At 41.1% G+C, this 20,388-nt stretch overlaps 3 protein-coding genes across 4 annotated transcripts; 1 reads left to right on the plus strand and 2 right to left on the minus strand.

Annotated features, from left to right (window-relative positions):
• Window positions 1-502: 502 nt before the first annotated feature.
• vsnl1b (visinin-like 1b) lies at window positions 503-2,591 on the minus strand (the record flags this gene model as incomplete). Of its 2 annotated transcripts, XM_079175329.1 has the most annotated exons (3): window positions 503-700; window positions 2,066-2,281; window positions 2,430-2,591. In XM_079175329.1, the coding sequence occupies 3 exons, from the start codon at window positions 2,589-2,591 to the stop codon at window positions 503-505; spliced, it is 576 nt and encodes a 191-aa protein (XP_079031455.1). The 2 variants fall into 2 exon arrangements, with proteins under 2 accessions (XP_079031455.1, XP_079031456.1); XM_079175330.1 differs by lacking the exon at window positions 2,066-2,281.
• A 5,748-nt stretch (window positions 2,592-8,339) lies between these two features.
• LOC306707634 (sex comb on midleg-like protein 4) lies at window positions 8,340-10,651 on the minus strand (the record flags this gene model as incomplete). Its single annotated transcript, XM_079175160.1, has 7 exons — window positions 8,340-8,465; window positions 8,573-8,721; window positions 8,819-9,043; window positions 9,131-9,292; window positions 9,480-9,680; window positions 9,827-9,956; window positions 10,421-10,651. The coding sequence occupies 7 exons, from the start codon at window positions 10,649-10,651 to the stop codon at window positions 8,340-8,342; spliced, it is 1,224 nt and encodes a 407-aa protein (XP_079031286.1).
• A 2,383-nt stretch (window positions 10,652-13,034) lies between these two features.
• Window positions 13,035-20,274, plus strand: afg1la (AFG1 like ATPase a; the record flags this gene model as incomplete). Its single annotated transcript, XM_079174969.1, has 13 exons — window positions 13,035-13,164; window positions 13,340-13,545; window positions 14,078-14,129; window positions 14,210-14,311; window positions 15,466-15,596; window positions 15,713-15,812; window positions 16,342-16,400; window positions 16,484-16,566; window positions 16,663-16,733; window positions 16,848-16,948; window positions 18,088-18,228; window positions 18,304-18,414; window positions 19,239-20,274. 13 exons carry the CDS (start codon window positions 13,035-13,037, stop codon window positions 19,374-19,376), a joined length of 1,425 nt encoding a protein of 474 aa, XP_079031095.1. The 3' UTR covers window positions 19,377-20,274.
• Window positions 20,275-20,388: the final 114 nt, after the last annotated feature.

The raw sequence follows: 20,388 nt of genomic DNA on the forward strand, positions 1-20,388 counted from the left end.
AGAACCTACTCTTCTTGGTTCCATCGTGTGAAAACGGACAGGAGCCTCTATTCTTCAAGAGCTCAACAAGTCTGGATAGTAGAGACAGTTACAATTATCATAGGAGTTATTGTTTTGTTACTATTATGTAAAGCGTACAGTCGTAGCAGCAGTGAACACTGGGGATCCTAAATACTGCAGGAACATAATTGAATGCAGTGCTCCACTGATTTACAAGCTAAGGTTGAATGAGAATGTATAGGGTTACTGTGCACAAATCACATTGGCATGTTTTGAAATAGAAATGTATATCTTATAGCTATATTCAAAATTATTCAGCATTTGACATTCTCATGCATACAACCACAAGAAGCGAGTCCATTGAAAAATCGTCCAAGCATTGTTGTTTGTTTGTTTTTGTTTTTCCTGTGGAAATGGCAGAGAACCTAATGAGACATTAAAACATGTGCTGCTGTCCAGAGTGTGTGGGTTACTGACGGGGAGAGGCGCGAGCAGGGAGGGCTCACTTCTGCATGTCACACTGCAGCAGGAGCACGATGGACGGGTCGCTCTTCGCAGCCTCTTTGAACTCGTCCAACGAGATCTGGTCGTCGTTGTTCTTATCCATTTTGCCGAAGATCTTGTCCACCCTCTGCTGTGGTGTCAAACCGTCCTCGTTCATCTTCATCATGATCACAGTGCCCACCATTTTGTAGATGGCCTGTGAGTGAGGGAGGCGCAGTGAGAAATTAGAGTGTAGAGTGTTGCTTATTATGTAATCCAGTGAAGCCTACATTTGTTCATCAGTGATTCCAAAACAAGGCCCACTTGTACCCTGGGGTGTACTTTTGCACTTCAAGCTCAACTAAATAACTAAAACTAACACATCGAATTTCTGATTTATTAAGAAAATATATTTTGATATATTTCACATATTTGTATTGGGAAAAATAGGATTACAAATTGTTAATAAATAAATATCTATTTATTACACTAGTAATAATAGCTTTAGCTGCCAACCTGAATCAGTTGTAACACATCAACACTGCGTGTTGCAACAGGTGCATGAACATTTGCAAATAAGAAGAAAAGTTGAAATAGTGAGCTAAAAGTAAACAGTTGAAATTGCTAAATGTAAAGGATAAATGGTTTAAATGTCCAGCTTTTGCCACTTAAAGTGGTGGTAGTATGACTGAGAACTGGACCAAACCATTTAAAGGTGCTAGATTCAAAATACAAAGCATTAATATGGCAGCAAACACCTATCTGCTATGCAGATTTGGATGATTAATGGCGTCCCGAGCAGAGAACAAAGTCACTCTACCTCTGTGTGTGTTGTAAGCAGAGCTTCTCTGGCCACGCGTGCTTTTCGTGCATGTTCATATTTGCGTGCCTGCCCCACTGGCTAGCTAATTGCCGCCTCTCCGCACTGCGCACAGACGGCGGTTACAGCTGAGAACGCTGAGACGACAAACGGCGTCATTGCTCAAGCGTACCGCCCACCACCCAGTCCTCCCTCAAGTAAACACCGTTAGATCTGTCAGCACTGTTGCTGTTGTTTGCACTGTTAGCTTCTAGCCGCCAGCTCAGCCGTCGCCATGTTGAAAGCCGCGTGGAGACAATAGCTGTGCTCTGTATTTTGAATTCAGCACCTTTAACATTGACAATTCAATTGTATAAAAAAACAATTGTGACATTAAACACTTGAATACAATTAATAGTGTTGAGTAACATCTAATCCACTCATAAAAACATATTTTGAACATGACGGATGGGGCCAATAAAGTGTATCTTTTGTATCTTGTTGAGTTTATCTAATAGGGTTGAAAAACACTGATGTAGAAGAGCACACCGCATTTATTACAGGAATTGTCAATATACTCCAATATCACTGCGACATATCAGTTTTACTATACTGATTGTGCTTCCAGACATAGTGCGGTGTAATTCAATACAACTGCATTTCTGTCGTTATGAAACTGCCTCTGCACTCAAAGCGTTGCAGGTGTGCAGGAGACAACAACAACAAAATAAACAGGGCCTGTCCCCTGATGAGCGAGGGCTTAATGACTCGATAATCCCTTACCTCGATTATCTCCAGCATCTCCACTCTGGTGATTTTGCCGTCGCCATCCAGGTCATACATGTTGAAGGCCCAGTTGAGTTTCTGCTCAAAGCTGCCACGGGATGTGATGGACAGAGCGCAGATGAACTCTCGGAAATCAATGGTCCCGTCTCCGTTTTTATCAAAGGTTCTGAAGGCGTGCTGTGCAAACTTTGATGCGTCGCCATAAGGGAAGAACTGCAAATGTGGGAGAGACGTGTGTTGAATAATTCAAGCAGGGCTTTAAAAAGACTTACTCGCAGTAGTTTGATGATGGGGAAACAGCCATGACATGATTACATGTTCAGACAGATGATAAAGGAGAGCAGCAGTGGTTCACACATACCTTGACATAGAGCTGCTGGAACTCATCCAGATTCAGCCTGCCAGTGGGGCAGTCTTTCAGGAAGCCTTTGTACCACTGCTTCAGCTCGTGTTCATTAAACTCTGTGTTCTTCACCAGATCCTCCATCACCTCGGGAGTCAGCTTGCTGTTCTGCTTTCCCATGGTTCCTGCGGTGCAAGAACACGTGAATAATGCATTTATTTATGCCTGAGCGATGACAGTAGAAACATCTCGAGCGCACATAGAAAACTACCTTTTTTTATTTCCACTTCAAACACAGGCACAGAGAGTAAATGTGTGTTTGTGTTTTGGGGGGTTTGGAGAAGGCAGCAAATATTTCCCTGGTGCTCTTGTTCTATTTCTGTCCCCCCCCCCCCCCCCCCCCCCCCCTCCAGCCTGCTTGTGCCGGTCTGTGTGGCCCGTGTAGCACTGACCTGGATCATCACTGTCAGAGCTGATCCAGTTCATTAAATGTTCGATCGCTCTGCTATCAAGTTTCCACTGCAAACGCTGTCCGATAACCCGACAATGACAACAAAGCCTGCGCTTGGTTGTAAGAGGGGCACTGTTGCAGCAAATCCAGAGACCTGAGGGAGGACAGCGTGCAGGAGAACTATAGGCCTGCTGTAATCTGGATCAGTGGGGAATGTATTGTATAATCCAGTGGTCTGTATATAATATAGTGTTTAAGCCAGCTGTGGGCAATCTGCAGACCAATCAGCCGGGATTATCCACACTGAAGGGCCTCATGACAACTTGAGCAACCACTCCAGAGCAGACCGTCAGAAGCCCCAGGTTCATTAAATATTGACTCATGATGTAAATGACATAAAGTGGCCAAGAATGCGTCAATTCCTAATACATAATTCACGAAATGAAACAGCAGAATTATATTTGCACATCGGAGGGCAGGCCTTTCGTGGGAGCCTCCACCACTTGAGACCAACATATGGTCCACATATCTCTGCAGCAGCAGCAGGCTGGACGGCCCCTCCACCAGACAGCACTGCATTGGCTGGGGCCTTCCACAACAAACAGCAGAAATGTGCGCTGAAGCCAAAATCAGTGCAAACCACAGCCTTTAATGCGCACCCGCTGCGTGTCACATAACCAACCCTGACGAGCACGATTGGTATTTATAGGAACCGATCTTGGGTTTAGCGTGTGTAATGGGCTACAGTGAATGACCTTGAGGACAAAGATTTTTTGTGGGAAGATGACAAAACGAAAATGTTTTACGGAGCGCAGAAAACCATCGAGTAACTGCGGCGTTGTAGGGAAACATGCGCCCCATATCGCACAGGCCACAGGTATGAATGACTTGTTCTGCCCAAACAGAGGCCAAACAGATGCTGTTTTATTTCACGCTTTGGGAAATTACATCTGAGTTAATGCTATTAAAGCTAACAGCATCCTGTGAGGGCAGAGAGGGAGACGCTGCTGCTGCATTCCGATAGAAACGACGCAGTGAGAGTATTTTCAGATTAGATCCCACCGTACTGCTCCTAATGACATATGTGCACGCGCATCGGGGCGAAAAACATGTGAACATGTCATAACCAAACAGACCTATTTTTAACACGCAAGATAGCTCCCTCGGTGCCACCGCAGAGCCGCATTAGAGACGCATAAAAGCCAATTAATTGCGCAAATCTTGATGTCCTTTTTTCCATAATTCGTCAAATGATCCCTCCCTATTTTATGTCTGATTGTTTCCAGGCAGTTCGCAGTGGCTTATATTTTAAGGGATGCGCAGGTGCCCGTGTTCCAGCCGCCTGTGCTCGATTCCATTCAACCAAACACAAGGAAAATATGAAACGCAATGCGTGAGACATTAACACAAATCATTCACCGTTTGCCGCATCTATAATCTGAACATCTAACACAAGACATGTACATCTGCAAGCAATCACTTCTTACCTTATTACAGCCTTGATTCTCTATAAGAATAAATCTGCTCTGGCTTCTGCAAAGTACAGAAACCCCCTTTCCGATGAAAACGTTTGCCCAAAAGGGAATTATGTTCAACACCGCTCGCCTCCTTAAATGACAAACACCCGCTAATGAAATGTCTTGATTTTCCCGACGTTATTCCAGATGAGGCGCAGCAGGGACCGATCCCACGCCAGTCTGTGGTTATGCGACTACAGGAGCGCGGCGTCACCCGTGTGCATCACAGCCTGATCATAAGTTCACTGTTGCTCTGCTGCTCGCTTTGGCTTCAGCTGGATCCTGTCACGTTATAACCGGATCCTTCATCGTGATGAGGATGAGCAGCCTGAAATTTCATCATCAGGAAATACATTTTTTTTTGGGGGGGGGGGGGGGTTTGGCCCCTGATCAAATAATCCATTGTAACGAATCAGAAATTGAACTCATTAAATTAGAGATTAATTAAACCTAAGGGTGAAATATTTTAGTCATATTGTCATTAATCGTGTATAATAATAATGATAGTGATGGAATTTAATTACTAAAAAAACAAAGCTGGATAACCAACCAGGGGCCCCTCCATGTTCCCATGTGTGCAGGGCCATGAGTCCAAGTCACCTACTGCTCATCCCTTAGATGATTTTGACATCACATCAAACGTCCAATTTGTCAATTTATCAATTTAAATTATTCATACCGGTAACAGCAGGCCTACAATGATCTGTACATTTAGGCTAATTTCCCAGCGTGAAGGTCTAAAAAGTCTAAAAAAGATGTATCCTAAATCAAATAGGTTTATTGCGTAGCCTGCTACTCACAGAGCTTCACATAAACTGGACTATCTCTTGGATGGAAGCAGTTGTCAGGCAACCAGCGGAAACTCCAGGAAGTCACTGCTCCAGGCTAAGAAATAGTCCAGTATACATAAACCCCCGGTAGAACAACAACTTGTCGTTTTTACATTTCAGTTTTACAGATTAAACAAACTAAATATAATATGTTTATTAGAGCTTTATAGAGGTGCTCCCAGAGCCAGGCTAGCAGTTTCCCCCTGTTTTCAGTCTGTATGCTAAGCTAACCTGCAGGTTTCTAACTCTAAACAAGGACATAGATAAGCTTTTTTTCTCAAAATATGGAACTATTACCATAACAGATTTATTATCTCTGTTGATGTTATATGTTGCATATTCCTAAACTATTTTTTAAATGTTAAACAGGAAACCTGGGGCCATGTAATATACAGAGATGGTCAATCATAGCAGCTAATGTTTGCCCTGTGGCTCCACATGAATAAAATCACACCATATTTTACTAGTAATTTAACTCCAAACCAGACGCCCCAAATATTTTCATGCAAAGGGCCTCTAATTAGATCTGCATTGGTCCACAGGCCTCTAAAGGTTTACTGTTAGCTGAGACTTTGACCAGAATTCTATATGATATAATGGGTGCTAATGATGCTAATATACAGTAAGTAAAACAGTACAGAAGTGAATCTGTTCCTGATTTATGAGGACCCTTTCAGAGGCTACTAAGGTCCCCTGGAGGACACCAGTTTGGGAGCCACAGATTTAGGTCACCTTTGTTAAACCGTGTCTGTTGAAGCGCAGATGAGGCTCCCAGCCAACATAATTCTCAGACGTGTGGACCCACATCCAAATTCCATTTGAATTTAGGTAAAAACAAGAGATAACCTCCATCACAGCTGCATCCTGTCGGGTCAGAATAGTGAGAGGAGAGCGGGGGAGGAAAAAAAAGTCTCACGCAAATCTCTGATTATATGATTTCTTAATTTAATGGTCACAGTACAGTATACACATATGATTTCCTTTACATCTCACAAACACAAAAGCAAACAGTTAAATACATAGATAACTTTAGCACCAGCATAGAGCACTGATCCGCTCAGCGTTCTCTAAACCTTTTATTCATAGTGATTTTCAAAATAAAACACCTCAGCTTGATCTCACTAGGCATGGCTTACATGTAATATCTTTACAGCAGCATTCACTTAAAAAGGTTAATTGATTAAAAAAGGATGCATACTGTACACCAAAAGTGGCATACATAAGCAATACTATATTATATACCCATTTACATGGCCGTTTAGGTTTAATCAGTGTAACATTTAAGTTTTTGTTGTGTTTTGACAGCTTCCTTATCAACACTGATGATTGATCAACATAGAAACATGTGCATTAAAAAAAGCGTTCTTATGAGTATACACGAAGAGCCTATGGAGATAATTGGCATGTAACAATCTTGCATATTGAAACATAAATATATCACATTCACAATGCTCTCATTTTTCTTTATATATACTACTAAGAGAGCTACTGTCTTTCTACTGTTTGTAGGCTATGCTTTGTTTAAGTTAAAGTGTTTTTTTTAATATTAAAATGATAATAAAAAAGAATCCAATGGGAACATTACTCTTTTGTTACACAGTAATGTGAAAAAGTTGTATCAAAATGATTTTCTCTCAATCAAAAAGCAAAGTAGTATTTAATGCACTGTTTCTCACAGTTATAGATATGTTGTCAGTGTGGTAAAAATGAGATCCTATTGTGTATATATATATGTATATAATATATATATATATATATACATATATATATATGTGTGTGTGTGTGTGTGAAGACAAACACTTTCTTACACTGGCCTTCTTTTACTGATTACAGTATGTTAACGTGTATGAAGGATCCGTTCCACAATGTCTTCTGAATCTGTTTTTAGTTTAAAATCTGTGCCAAAAGTAGAGTGAGTAAGTAAGAGAAGAGAGGGGTGAATATGTCATTATCACTAACATGACATCATGGAATTCTTCAGCAAAATGTACCAAGAGGGTCCGGCCGTGGACGTCACGTCTGGAGAACCCAGGTCTGCGAGTCAATGGGAAGAGAGGAGGGTCTCCGGTATTTCGTTTAGTGGTATATGTCCCTCCTTTATCCAACCAGATTTGAACATTCAGAGTTTCTCTGCTCAAGACTTTAAAGCAGCTCAATTATTATTGTTATTTAATAATAATAATGCATCAGTGAATGTAAAAAAGAGAATTAACCCCTGAATCTGCAGCTCCTCTCGGCTTTACAGAGCTCTACAGCGGGTCATTTCTTGGCTGTCTGGTCACACTTTTATTATTTTGGGTGATTCCCACTAATCTCATGGCATCATTTTCCAGAACAGAAGGCAGCTGTTTTTTGAGAACGCTCTAAAGACCAGTACAGTACCTGCTCAGCACCAAACAGCAGATACAAACAATACGACTGGCTGGTGAACATCGTGGAGCATTTAGCAGCTAACTAGCCAGATGTTTCCCTCTGGAGTTGGTGGAGACCAAAACAGAGTTGCTGCATAACTGTTGGTATGTATACGAGCACCTGTTGGCTAAAAGTTAGCCATATCAACTTAAAGGTGATGAAGAAATAAAGCTCAGTTATTGCAAGGTTAAGGAGTACTAAATCAAGGTGATAAACTAACTAATTGTCTTTTTTTTATAGTGTGTTAGCTCGGAAAGAAATACTAAATTACCTACAACAACAACCCGGTTGATGTTACATAAACTGCAGGTTGGAGAAGCTAATATTTACTCTACTTATACTCTACAATATTCCTACATGTATCACACCCTGCTAATGTTAAAATGCTTATGTTGGTTACAAACGTCTTCATAAAAGACTGAAGATGAAGTTGTATCCGCACAGTATTACCTGAATGTGACACTCTTCGTGTTGCTTTCTTGGATTTATAGCATATTTTTCACGCATAACTTACTGTTGCCCTCTCATTCTGAGCAAAAAGAAGTTCAATTATCTGTACAAGTAGCAACCCATTTCCTTTTATCCTTTTACAGCATAAAAAGAAATGATGCATCTCACTCCTGGGGACTCTACTCTCCTCCCATTCTCTCACAGACCTGGAGACTGTTCTCAAATGTATTGTTGGATTCAAGGGAGGGAAATATATAGTAGAAGGTTTTCAGAACTTAGTCTGCTTTAGTTTGTCGATGTGGTAGCAAAGCTTCAAGGCCGGCCCCAGCTTCAGTCCGAGGTACTTCATGATCATGTCGCTCTTTAGGAGTAACAAAGCGTTTCCATCGATCTCCTGCAGGAAGCAGAAACAAGAGGTTGGTGTGGTGACCAGACAAGGTGATTTCCACCGGACGTTCATTAAATCAGCAGTGAAAAAAGTCAAATGGAAAACAAACTTACATGTTTCCTAAAGACGTCTGAATGGGGGCCGAGAGCCTGGGGGTCCGCATCCCTGATGAACCAGGCAACATCTTCTACAGACCAGGTAGTTGGGTCCTTATTGGGTGGAGGTTTGGAGTCCTGGGACTCTGAAGCTGCATTATAACCTCCTGGAAAAACAAAGGAAAGAAATGAAGCTCTACCTCCTTACCTCAGAGAAATAAACACCGAAGGAATCTTGGTTTTTTTCTTTCCATGACTTCTCACCTGTCCTGTTGCTCTCTGGGAACGTGCTCGGGCTGGTGGACGACTGCCTGCACATGCTCATGGAGGCCGAGCCGTTGGAGAACTGCTGCAACGAACGAAACCCGTAGGAAGACTTTGGCGAGTAGGACGAGCTTATGGAGCTGAAAGCAGAATCGCCCGGGTCCACGGAGTAGCGTTTGCCGTCGGACTGGTCTAAATGGTATTCCTCGGCCATAGACGTTTCAGCTACAGACAAGATAAGAGTCAGAATGAAATCAAAGAATTTGTTTTTTTATCAGCGTAGCAGCTTCTTTTAGACATATTTAGAAGTACCATCTGACTGGTAGGAGCCGCCGCAGTGTTGGGTAATGGGCTGGTCGCTGAAGAGGTTTTCACAGTGCAAGCTGCGGCAGAGCTTCTTCAGAAAACGGAGCACATAGTCGATGCTGTTGACCACGGGGAGGCTGAGAAGGTGCTGCTTCCCATCGAATGTGGCTGGAGGGGCAAAACAGGGGGGAACCACTTGAAACAACATCCCAGTTTAGACGCACAAAGTAGGTGATTAAACTACTTTACTAATGCATGTTTTCATACTCAGGTGCAACATCAGGTAAAGTAGTGGGGGGAAAAAAGTTATTAAACAAATAGAAAGCAACACCTGAGGGAGGTCTTTGTACAACACCTGATATTTTTTCTCCCCCGTAGCCCTGTGTGAGGAGAGTGAACACTGTTTTCTGCAGGAAGGCGCTGTCGATGCAGCCTTGCACGGCCTGCTGCAGCACCACAGAGGGCCTGTCGGGTCCGAAGTGGTCGGGAAGCTGCTGGATCTTCTTCCTGTCCAGGTTGGGGCCCGTGTTGGCCTGCTTGTTGATGTAGATACAGACTGATGCAGGGGGAACACAGGTGGAGGCAGTTTTGGGTGGAGAAGGGATGGAGAAGAGATACCTAATTTATGACGTGTCTTTTATGCAAATCAGGACTGGATCTTAAAGACAAAAATGATGTTACATGATGTTTAGAGTGTTTTACCTGTAAGCACCTGGGGCGTGGCAGAGTGCGGGATGGTGGCGGCATCCTGAGGAATGGAGCTCATATCGGGCTCAGGGGTGCTGCTGGGTGGAGAGATAGCCAACGGTGTCATCACCATCCTGGGTTTGAGCTGCAGAAGAAGAAGTTATTGCATTGCTTATTTCAGGCATATAATTTATTTACTAAATCTTGCAAGGAGGGGGGGGGGGCTGATGGAATAATCAGGCCACCAAATCTACATGAAACTGTAGATTTTATGCTACAGATGATTAATTTTTTGCATGTTTTTACAATAACAACATCCCCTTTGGTCATAAAAATATTTCCATATCATTTGACTACAGTAGAATAAAGCCTCACAGATGTTAAGTCTCTCTCTCTCTGTTTCACTGGGGTCCAACAAAATGTGAAGAGCATGGAGCCGGTGTGTCTGTGTCTTTCTGTGTACACATGCATTTTTAAACACAGTGCATCCGCACACACACACACACACACACACACACACACACACACACACACACACACACACACACACACACACACACTCATACACCACAGCTCATCCCCCCCTAGTTCCCCCCTCATGTGACTGACCTTGAAGCCCGGTTTTCTCCCCCTCTTCTTTGGCACTTTGAGTGGAGAGAGCGACTCGGGGTAACGATTTGGAAAATCCATCTTGGCGACATTGCGGAGCGGGGGTCTCCCTCTCTTCCTGCCCGGTATCTTCCCCGACTGGCTGGGGAGGAAGGAGGGAGCCACTGCAGCTGATTGCATTTCACTGTTGTTGCCGTCTGATTTCTGTGCCGTTGCTGCAGGTACACTCATTTGGAGCTGGAGACAAAGGAAACAATCATTGAGCTCAAGCTATATAGAAATGCAAAGAAACATGCACCACCCTTGCACAGCAATCCTCCTCCTCAGCAGCTATACATTAGAGAGCAGCATTAGCATCATTTTAGAGCAGGCACAGAGGGAGCAGAATGGCTTGTGAACAACAGCAACATCTAAATACTAAGAGACTGCAGAATACTCAGCTGTGCACTGCGGTTAGAGGAGCAGCATTCAGCAGAGCACCATAATAAGGAAACAACACAAAAGGCAGCCATGCATGCGCTGTGGAGGAAACAGCACCTCCATCCTGCTCTGATAACACACTAATAAATCCAAGAGAGGAGGGGGGTGTCTATTACCTGCTGTCTTCTATTGTGAAAGCCCAAGAGCCAAGCCCTTTTTGTCTTAAATCCCAGGAGCCTAAAGGTGACTTTAAAGCTAAATCCCTAACAATGAAGGGAAAGCCATCCTGCTCTTTTTCCTCGTCTCCCTTTTGGTTAACACACTGCTGCTGCTGCTGCTGCTGCTGCTGCCGCCGCTGCTGCTGCTCGGCACACAGGCTGCAGACATCTCATTAGACTAATGCATTCAGCAGTGGCAGAGGGAGGGGGAAATTGACTTCACCATGGCTACCCAGCCATGAATTACCATTACGATGACAGCTTCCACCCTAATCTTTAAAAAAAAAAAAAAAAAAAAGAAAGAAGAAGAAGAAGAAGAAGCAGCGAGGAAATAAACATGTGGCACATCTCCCATGCAGCAAGAATGCACGAACGGCAGGTTCATACCTCCCAAAATGTCTATTATTTCAAGCAGATTGTTCAAAAGGATACAGCATGTAAACAAACAATAACCGGTCGGCACTCACCATCCAAAGACAGATGTGGAGTGATGTCCTGAGCACAGATCTCAGAGCAACGTAGAGTCCACTGTAATACTGTATGTATAGTATGTGTGTGTGTGTGTGAGTGTGTACAACAGAGACAGACAGAGAGTGACAGTGGGTGTGCATGTGTGTGTGTGTGTGTGTGTGTGTGCATTACAGAGAGACAGAGAGAGAGAGAGAGAGAGAGAAGGGCTCCTCTGTTGTCATGGCAACAAGCCTGTAAGCCCCTGTAACACCCTGCCGGTTGTCTGCCATGTTTTTTTTGTCTTCTCAGTGCTGTGGAGGTAAAATTAGACTGAGGACAGAGTTTCTGCTGTTTTCTTGTTATTTGATTGAGAATATTTGAATGATATTTTTCTGCAGCGGGTTTCATTCTGTCAGATATTAGTGCAGCAATATATTTAGAGCTTCAACTGTTAGCAATTAATCGATCAAGACAAAATAATCTGCAACTGTTTTGATAATTTAATGATTATTTTTGTACTTTTTTTAAGCATAAATGCCAAATATTTGACTCCTAAATGTAAAGAGTTGATGCTCTGATGCTTTGTCTTTGGTGATAGGTTACTAAATATATATATTATATATATATATATATATACAAGACATTTGAGGACATGAACCTTGAACTAAAACATCAAGGAAATAATCTGCATAATTATTAAGGAAAATATATATAGTTAGTTGTGTCCTCTAGATATATTAGTCAAACTGGAGATAAAAACATTAGAGCTGAAACTATTTTTAGATTCATTAATTATTCAAATTGACCAACAATGTTAAAGTAATGATGCAGACGCTTTTTAAAGCATAAATTAAACAAATATGTGCTTCTCAGATGTGAGATAATCATAGTACACAATAATAAACTGAATATATTTGGGTTTTGTGCTGTTAGGTAGAACAAAACACGACATTTTAAAGCATAAATCTTGAGCTGTGGGAAATTGTAACAGGCATTAATCACTATTTTAATTGTTTTAACGAAACGATTAATAAAGTGATTTTAATATGTGCAGTTGCTCTGCAATCCCTATTACTGCCACCCGGAACACAATAGGTCATTTTAGGTGTTTCATGACATTTAGCCTAAATTAACACCATGGGAGATTAATTTTCCTCTTCATACTGGGGTATTTCAGTAGATGCTACCACACTAGTGGGTATAGTCATATATATATATATATTATGCTAGATCAGGTGTAGTGTGTGTGTGTTGTGTTTGGAATTAAGCAACAGCAACTAATGATTATTTTTATAGATTATTTTGTCTATTTTTTTGTATAAAGAAATAGTAAAAAAAATATATATGCCTGTAACAATTCCCAAAGCTCGAAGTTTATGTGTTAATATCATAAATATCCTCAGAAAATCTAGGATCTTAGTCTTTGGACTGAATGAAATGTCGCCCCCTGGTGGCCGACGAGGATACGCGCTTCTGTTTGTTATGTGTTTGTTAATAAAGTTACGTTGAAGAAATTTGAATCCAAGATGGCGGTGTGTTACATACCGCTGTCTGTAAAGATGTCACCCTCAGCTTTGCTGGGCTTTAGTTCTGTTTTAACAAAACATTATTCCTCCAGACAGCTGCTACAATCTTTGACAGACGTCTGCAGACGAGGTGAGACGAGTTGTTGGTGAGTTGTGTTGATAGTGATAGAGTTGGAAGAGTTAGCCGGTGGTCGAGTTTCGACCTAGCTCTAGTGTACTTTTAATAAACATTTTCTATGACACCTTCTCTTAAAGTTAACCTGGTAGCTGTCTAGCTAATGTTTGTTGTTGTGGTTTTAATAAAGGTTACTCGGTGGAAGCTCAACAGACAGCGGAGGAGAGCGGCGCGAGACCCGCCGGGTTCCGTGGCCCCCTGGATCACTACAACGGGCTGATCAGAGACGGGTCACTGCGGGAGGATGAGCACCAGAAAGCGGTGATGCAGACCCTGGACCAGCTCCACAAAACACTCCGAGGATACAGCAACACACAGATGTCTTTCTTCTCCAAGGTAGAGGAAAGGGGGAGAAAGGGGGTCTTTGAAAGTTCAACCTCAGTATCTCTTGTTTTCGTTTATCTTAACACTACTTTTTATCTTTATATTATATATCTTAGTCTTTATTTTACTACCTGTTGATACGCTTATATAACCCTTCACAGTAGCACATATGTTTAAGTGTATTACCTGTCTACATCCTGTTCTTACCTGTCTATAAGCGGTTGTCATTAGACATACACATTTATTGTGTATTAATTAATTATTACTGCCAAACCTTCTACGTTACAGAAACAGTACCAGTCTATCACAGTACTACATTTGACATGTTATTGTATTTTATTATATTCTATTTCATTCCTATAATGTGACAAATTAAGAACTTTAAACTTGTTGGTTTACTAAACTCACTTACTTGGATCTGAATCCTGCACGTTTCTTTAATTTGCTTTATTGTTGAAGATAATGAGTTGTCTGCTTTAGACGTTTGTTTATTTGGGTTTCTATCTGTAACACCAGAACCTGCTTATTGTTTATTTTCTTTCAGTTTTTCCCAAAACCGAAGGCTCCAAAAGGTTACTATATCTACGGTGATGTTGGTAAGAGAGAGTTACAAATATATGAAAAGTGTTAAATGTTTTTTTTCCCTTTAAGTCACATGCTCTATGTTTTGTTTCAGGCACGGGGAAAACTATGGTGATGGACATGTTCTATTCATACGTTGAGACTGAAAAGAAAAAGAGGGTTCATTTCCACGGTTTCATGTTGGACGTGCATAAAAGTGAGTACTCTTAATAATAATATTCATCATTGTAATGTTTGACTTGATCTACTCCTAGCAGCCACAAGGGGGCAAATGATTCTTCGAGCTTTTGAGTGAAGACACAAACGAACGTGTGAATGAAAAGGTTCAAGATGGATGAGGTGTCTGCCAGGCTGTACCTTTTCTCCACACTGTCAGTGAACCAGAGTTCCATAAACGCATGTCTTGTATCTTTGTAATCATTTGGTGTCGATGGCTTGTGTTGTTATGAGGAGAGAACATATCAACCCGCACACCTTGTTGCATTTCTTTATTCCTGTCATCCAGCTTTTCAAACAAGACATTTAGCATAAATAGAAGTTTATTTGAATCCAGCTGACATCCTGCTTTATAAATGGCTGCCACCAAAGGGTGATGCTGATCTATGGACTGCTTGTCTCCATTAATCATGAATTTATTAATTAAATCAGCTGTCAGCGGTTGCAGACAACCGACTGAATCGGCAGCTCAGTGCAGCTTGATGTGACGCTGTGACGCTGTGCTTCCTTGTTAAAATGTTTGTGTTTGATGCCAAACGTTGAAAATGATTTTGGTGTATTTTACATATATATTACCATCAGCTTTAACTTCATATGTAACCTGTGTTACCAGTAAGAAAACCAGGCCTCCACAATGTGCTGTGCACTGTCAGCATTCTATCCTCAGAGGTTCAGGTGACATTTCTTTGCTGCTGTGAGATGAATTCTTCTCAACTCGCTGCATTCAAAGTCTGCAGAGCAAGTCAGCGCTGTGGTTGCTGAACTTTGCTTATATTTCCTGTTGTTGCCGCCTCATGTTGGTTTTGTTACATTTATAGCACTGCTTGTGTATATATATATATATGCATGCTGCTGACAAAGCACTTTAAATGGGTCCAGTAAAAGTCTTGAGTGTTGTTCTTTTATAAAGTAAAAAGTAACTTTAAAAATATACAACTAACTCTCACTCTAGATTGCTATTGTATTAAAAATATATAAATTCATTACACCACTTTAACAACTTGTTGCTCTCCAAACTAAAAAGTACAGATGTTACATTTTCTTCAAAAGTGGTGGTTTGCGTTTTCCAGTTCCTGTTTTTTTTTAGCTCAGCAGTTTCTCATTTTTGCTCTCTTATTTAAATTTTTTTTTTAGGGATCCATCGACTGAAGCAGAGCATGCCAAAGAGGAAAGCAGGTAAAATGGCCAAATCCTATGACCCCATTGCTCCAGTTGCAGAGGAGATCAGCGAGGAAGCTTGTCTCCTGTGCTTTGATGAGTTTCAGGTAATTTCTACAGGACGGAGACATTTAAAGGAGTCCCACAGTATTTGTTTGTTTACCTCAACAGTGTATTTCCATTGCTTTACCCAAAGTTCATTTATTTGTAACACACATCTCAGGTGACTGATATTGCTGATGCCATGATTCTCAAGCAGCTCTTTGAGAATCTCTTTCTGAACGGCGTTGTTGTTGTGGCCACTTCTAATCGTCCCCCTAAAGGTGAGTAACAACACATCCTGAATATGTTTTCTGTCCGGCCAAATACCGTCAGATAACTCTTCTTGCTACTTGACTTTAGCCCGTTTCCCACCGGACAAAAACAACTCGCGTACACCCACGAACATCTGGCTTTTGTCTTCAGTGGGAACGGTTACATTCAGCCTTCCTTCTTGGAACAAATGACTCTGCAGTAGTCAGAAGTATTTACCGGCTCCAGCAGCGAACTACAACTCATTAAATCCGTGTTGTATTGTGAGTCAGTATGTCAATACACCACTTGTGTCCTTGTTACCTCAGACTGACTTAGTGTGCATCCAGATTCCTTCGGATGTCCTTAGCATGTTTACACAACTTTGACTGGGTACAGTTAACTCCTTATGATTTCAAATCTAACATGGTGCACTCCTACACACCATTTTCAATGCATATGTTAACTTAATAACTTAATAAATTAAACGGTCCCAGATTGTTGACATTATTTTCTTTTTAATGAGCCAACTACACAATTTCTCCCACTCTTTCCCCTCAGACTTGTATAAAAACGGGCTGCAGAGAGTCAACTTCGTGCCGTTTATTGCCGTGTTGCAGGTAAGAAAGCAGACATGAATCACATTCTTTCCCTTTTCGTTTATAAAAGCACCCGTTGTTAATTGTTCGTCTCTCACATGCAGAATTATTGCCAAACTCTCCGCCTGGATTCTGGGATAGATTACCGCAGAAGGAACAAACCATCTGCTGGAAAACTCTACTTCCTGTGAGAAATCCATCAAGTAAAACAGTCAGTCGTTGCGAGCTATGGTTTGATCTGTTGTATGCATGGTTTGTGTTTTTAATGTTGCTTTTACTGCAGCTCCAGTGAGCCTGATGGAGAAGCAACGCTGGACAAGATGTTTGATGAGCTGGCTTTTAAGCAGAATGACAGTAAGTGGACGTATGACTGAAGTCTACAGCTGAAGTGTAATGTGGCTATCACTGTATTTGTACTACCGCAGAAAGTACACTCTTGATGTACTTATATACTGTTTCTCTCCACAGTAACACGACCAAGAATTCTGAATGTTAACAACAGGAAAGTCCGTCTGAACAAAGCATGCGGGACCATTGCAGACTGCACGTTTGAGGAGCTGTGTGATAGAGTAAGTCTCTCAGACGTTGTTTTAAATATACATATTATGCGATGGATACGATGACACAATTGTGGCATAAATGTGCATCAGTCTTGACTTCTTTTGAAGTCTTTCAGTGGATAAACGCTACAATGATGTCAGTTTATCACAATTTGTTTCTTGCTTTTGCATTTTTTTTATCCGACCAATCAAGTTTTTGCTCACATTAGTGAACAATTGCACTTAATTGTTTGCATGTTATTGTTGTTTTGAATGTCCATCATTAAATATTGAGTTGCATGCTGGGCGACCTGCTAGCTGAGTGGTTAGGAGGCCAACCACAGAGGAGCACATGCCTTGAGCAGTGAATGTCTGTTTGAATTCCCTGCTGGCTGCATGTCATTCCTCTTCGCTCTTCCCCCACATTTCCTGTCTCTCTCTCCACTATCACGACCAGTTAAATGCATGAAAAGCCCTTCTTCTTCTTCTTCTTCTTCTTCTTCTTCTTCTTCTTCTTCTTCTTCTTCTTCTTCTTCTTCTTCTTCTTCTTCGCATGTGAACATGAGAATCAAAGCTGCGTTCATAATGGACAAACCATTAAGGTTTTGCCAGGAATTTCAGATCGATAGTGAAAACTTACAAATGTCTTTTTTGCATCAGAACTGGATTGTTACTACATTGTGTGTAATCCATCTTTATGCCTTTTTAAGGAGCCGTTTAAAAAGCTTTATCTCTGTCTGCTTCAGAGTCAAAACTCCACACAATATGGTAGTGTCGATATATCATGATAGCACTGTATGAGATTTAATAACGGAAACAATTTAACTGAGGCACTGTTGTATAAAATAGAAAAATCTAGATTTATGGTTTGTGACTTTCTACGCCTTTCCTTGTATTTCAGCCTATTCGGTGTCTTTTGAAACCTGAATTTTAAACAAAGTTAAACAGCTTTGAACAGTTCCTGTTTTTAAATGATTGAGTCACAAGTGGACAAATAAACACAGATGTAAAGCTACAAGTTTCTAGTAAACAAGCATCTTCAGACAAAGTGTGGCTTTATTAAAACATAGGAAATACAAAAATCATTCAGCAACTTAAACCACCGTAGCCTGCTTTTTTCAGGATTAATATCATTGCGACGTCTAAGAGTTTGAATGTAAATGTTTCAGCCTTTAGGGGCCAGTGACTACCTGGAGATATCCAGGCTGTTCGACACCGTCTTCATCCGACACATTCCTCTGCTGACGCTGAACAAGAAAACTCAAGCCAGGCGGCTCATAACGCTCGTGGACGCCCTCTACGACCACAAGGTACACCGCTTACTTACCTTCACTGAAACACCAAACCGTAGCTATTTGTTTTATAACAAGTGCGTCTCCTTTCAGGTGCGGGTGGTGATTCTTGCCAATCATCCACTGGATGATATTTTTGTGCACAATGGTGACCACGGCCATGACGAGAGCCACATTCTGATGGACGATCTGGGGCTGACAAGGGTGAGAGCTAAACCCGTTTTTCATGTTGGGCGTGGACCTTTAGTTATAAAGTAGATGATTAAGCCGGCTGAGGCTGTCGGCCGTCAGTGAACGGAGATTAAAACACAAAGCTGAAGTTAGTCAGTCACTGAAAAACCGTCTTAAGCACTACTTACTTTACTTATTCTATCTTAAATCAAGTAAGTCCTCTGAATGTACTACTTTAATAATGGAAATCAGACATTTTTATACTGCTTCTAGTTTTGTTTTGGCATTAGAGTTTATGTAGTGATGAACAATAGTGGGTCCGATTATTTAAAGAGAATGTATTGAAAAAGAGAAATGTTCCAAAATGTCATCTGTCAACGTTACGTAAACCATGAATCCACAGATTTTCCTTTACACACAATTTCATTGAAATCTCTTACGTTTTTGGGATATTTACCAATTTTCTAGCATCTATACGTTTCTTAAGTTTTCTAATTTTTAATTTCAGCTGTAAATAATAGTTCAAATTAAATGTTGAGGGTCCACCTGCCGACCTTTGTTGCATATCTCTCTCCCTCATTTCCTGCTAACACTCTATTAAAGGAATACAATGGATCAGAATCAGTCTGAAAAAACATGAAAAGCATCAAAACAAATAAAACCTATCAAGGGAAGATTAAATTAAATTAAATTAAATGTAAAGATAAAGAATTACTATTTGTGTAACGACTGCATTCCAAGTGATTTTTCTGCCCTGTGTTAGCTAATAAAAAGCCATTTGATTGACTTGAGGAAGTGCACATTACCACAAGAACTCAGCATCTGGAGTTCCACTAAACTATTGAGTTGTTCAACAGGATGAAGCCAGCGGTCTGTCCATCTTCAGTGGAGAGGAGGAGATGTTTGCCTTCCAGAGGACCGTGTCTCGCCTCACAGAGATGCAGACGGAAGAATATTGGTTGGAAGGAGACCGAAGCGCTAAATCACAGGTGTAGCGGTTTGAAAAGTGGACCGCGTTACGCAACCTCCATAAACTGTACTCCTCTCTGCCAAAAGCGGAGAACACTACTCCTACTCATCTTCTCCAGCACAAACCCAGCGGGACTGCTCAACTGTGCAAATGTTGGTACAGGGAATATTTATTGTAATCTTAAGGCCTTTTATGACTTTATTGCGCAATTGCACTTTCCGGATCAGTTTTATTATAAACTTTAGGGTGTCATATTGCTTTTAACTCCGTATTATATTGAGGTCCAATTGTATTTACTTTTCTAAATCTGTGGGAAAGAGCTGGACGGCTTTTTGAAATGGATTCCAAAAGGACTTTTATGAAGATTTAAGGGACATATTAATCCCGTCTCTTTTGAGAATATAAAGCATCTCGATGAGTTGTTTATGATTCTTGTGCGAGCCTGAATCCAGCGGCAGCAGATTGATTCAGAGATTAAAAGCCGTGTTTATTTCTGATGATTTATGTGGACGGTGCTCGTGAAGTGTTTCTCTCAGAACATTTCATGATAATCTGAACAATGACATTTGACATTTTCATTTGGTGCATATAAAGGAAACGTGTGTCACAGGAAGTGTTTTAGTGCATACATGATGTCCAGGGCTCTATATTATGTTTCCATCTTCATAAATGAAGCAAACAACGGTTTAAGTGTGGGAGTTGGTTGATGTTTAACTGCCTTCTTTCATGAATTTGTTTTATTTAGTCATTAATACACACGTCTTACAGAAACAAAGAAGCAGTGTGGGACGGGAAAGTGTATCCGCTGTACAAACAAACAAAGTGTTATTGAAACCGTCAGACAGTAGGTGGTATTTCATTCAGTGGAATCTGTGTTAGTTTGTGCAGAAACAAAATCTTTTTAAAGCGGTTTGTGTTGGACGATATAACTGCCTTCAACTGTGAATTATATTCATTCAAATAATGTTTTTATTTTAACTTGCAAACAACAAAACACTCCACTGTGTCCATGAGGTTAACTGCTCCTCAAAGTACTC

Source organism: Pholis gunnellus, assembly GCF_910591455.1.
Source record: "Pholis gunnellus genome assembly, chromosome: 15".
Lineage (NCBI taxonomy): Eukaryota > Metazoa > Chordata > Actinopteri > Perciformes > Pholidae > Pholis > Pholis gunnellus.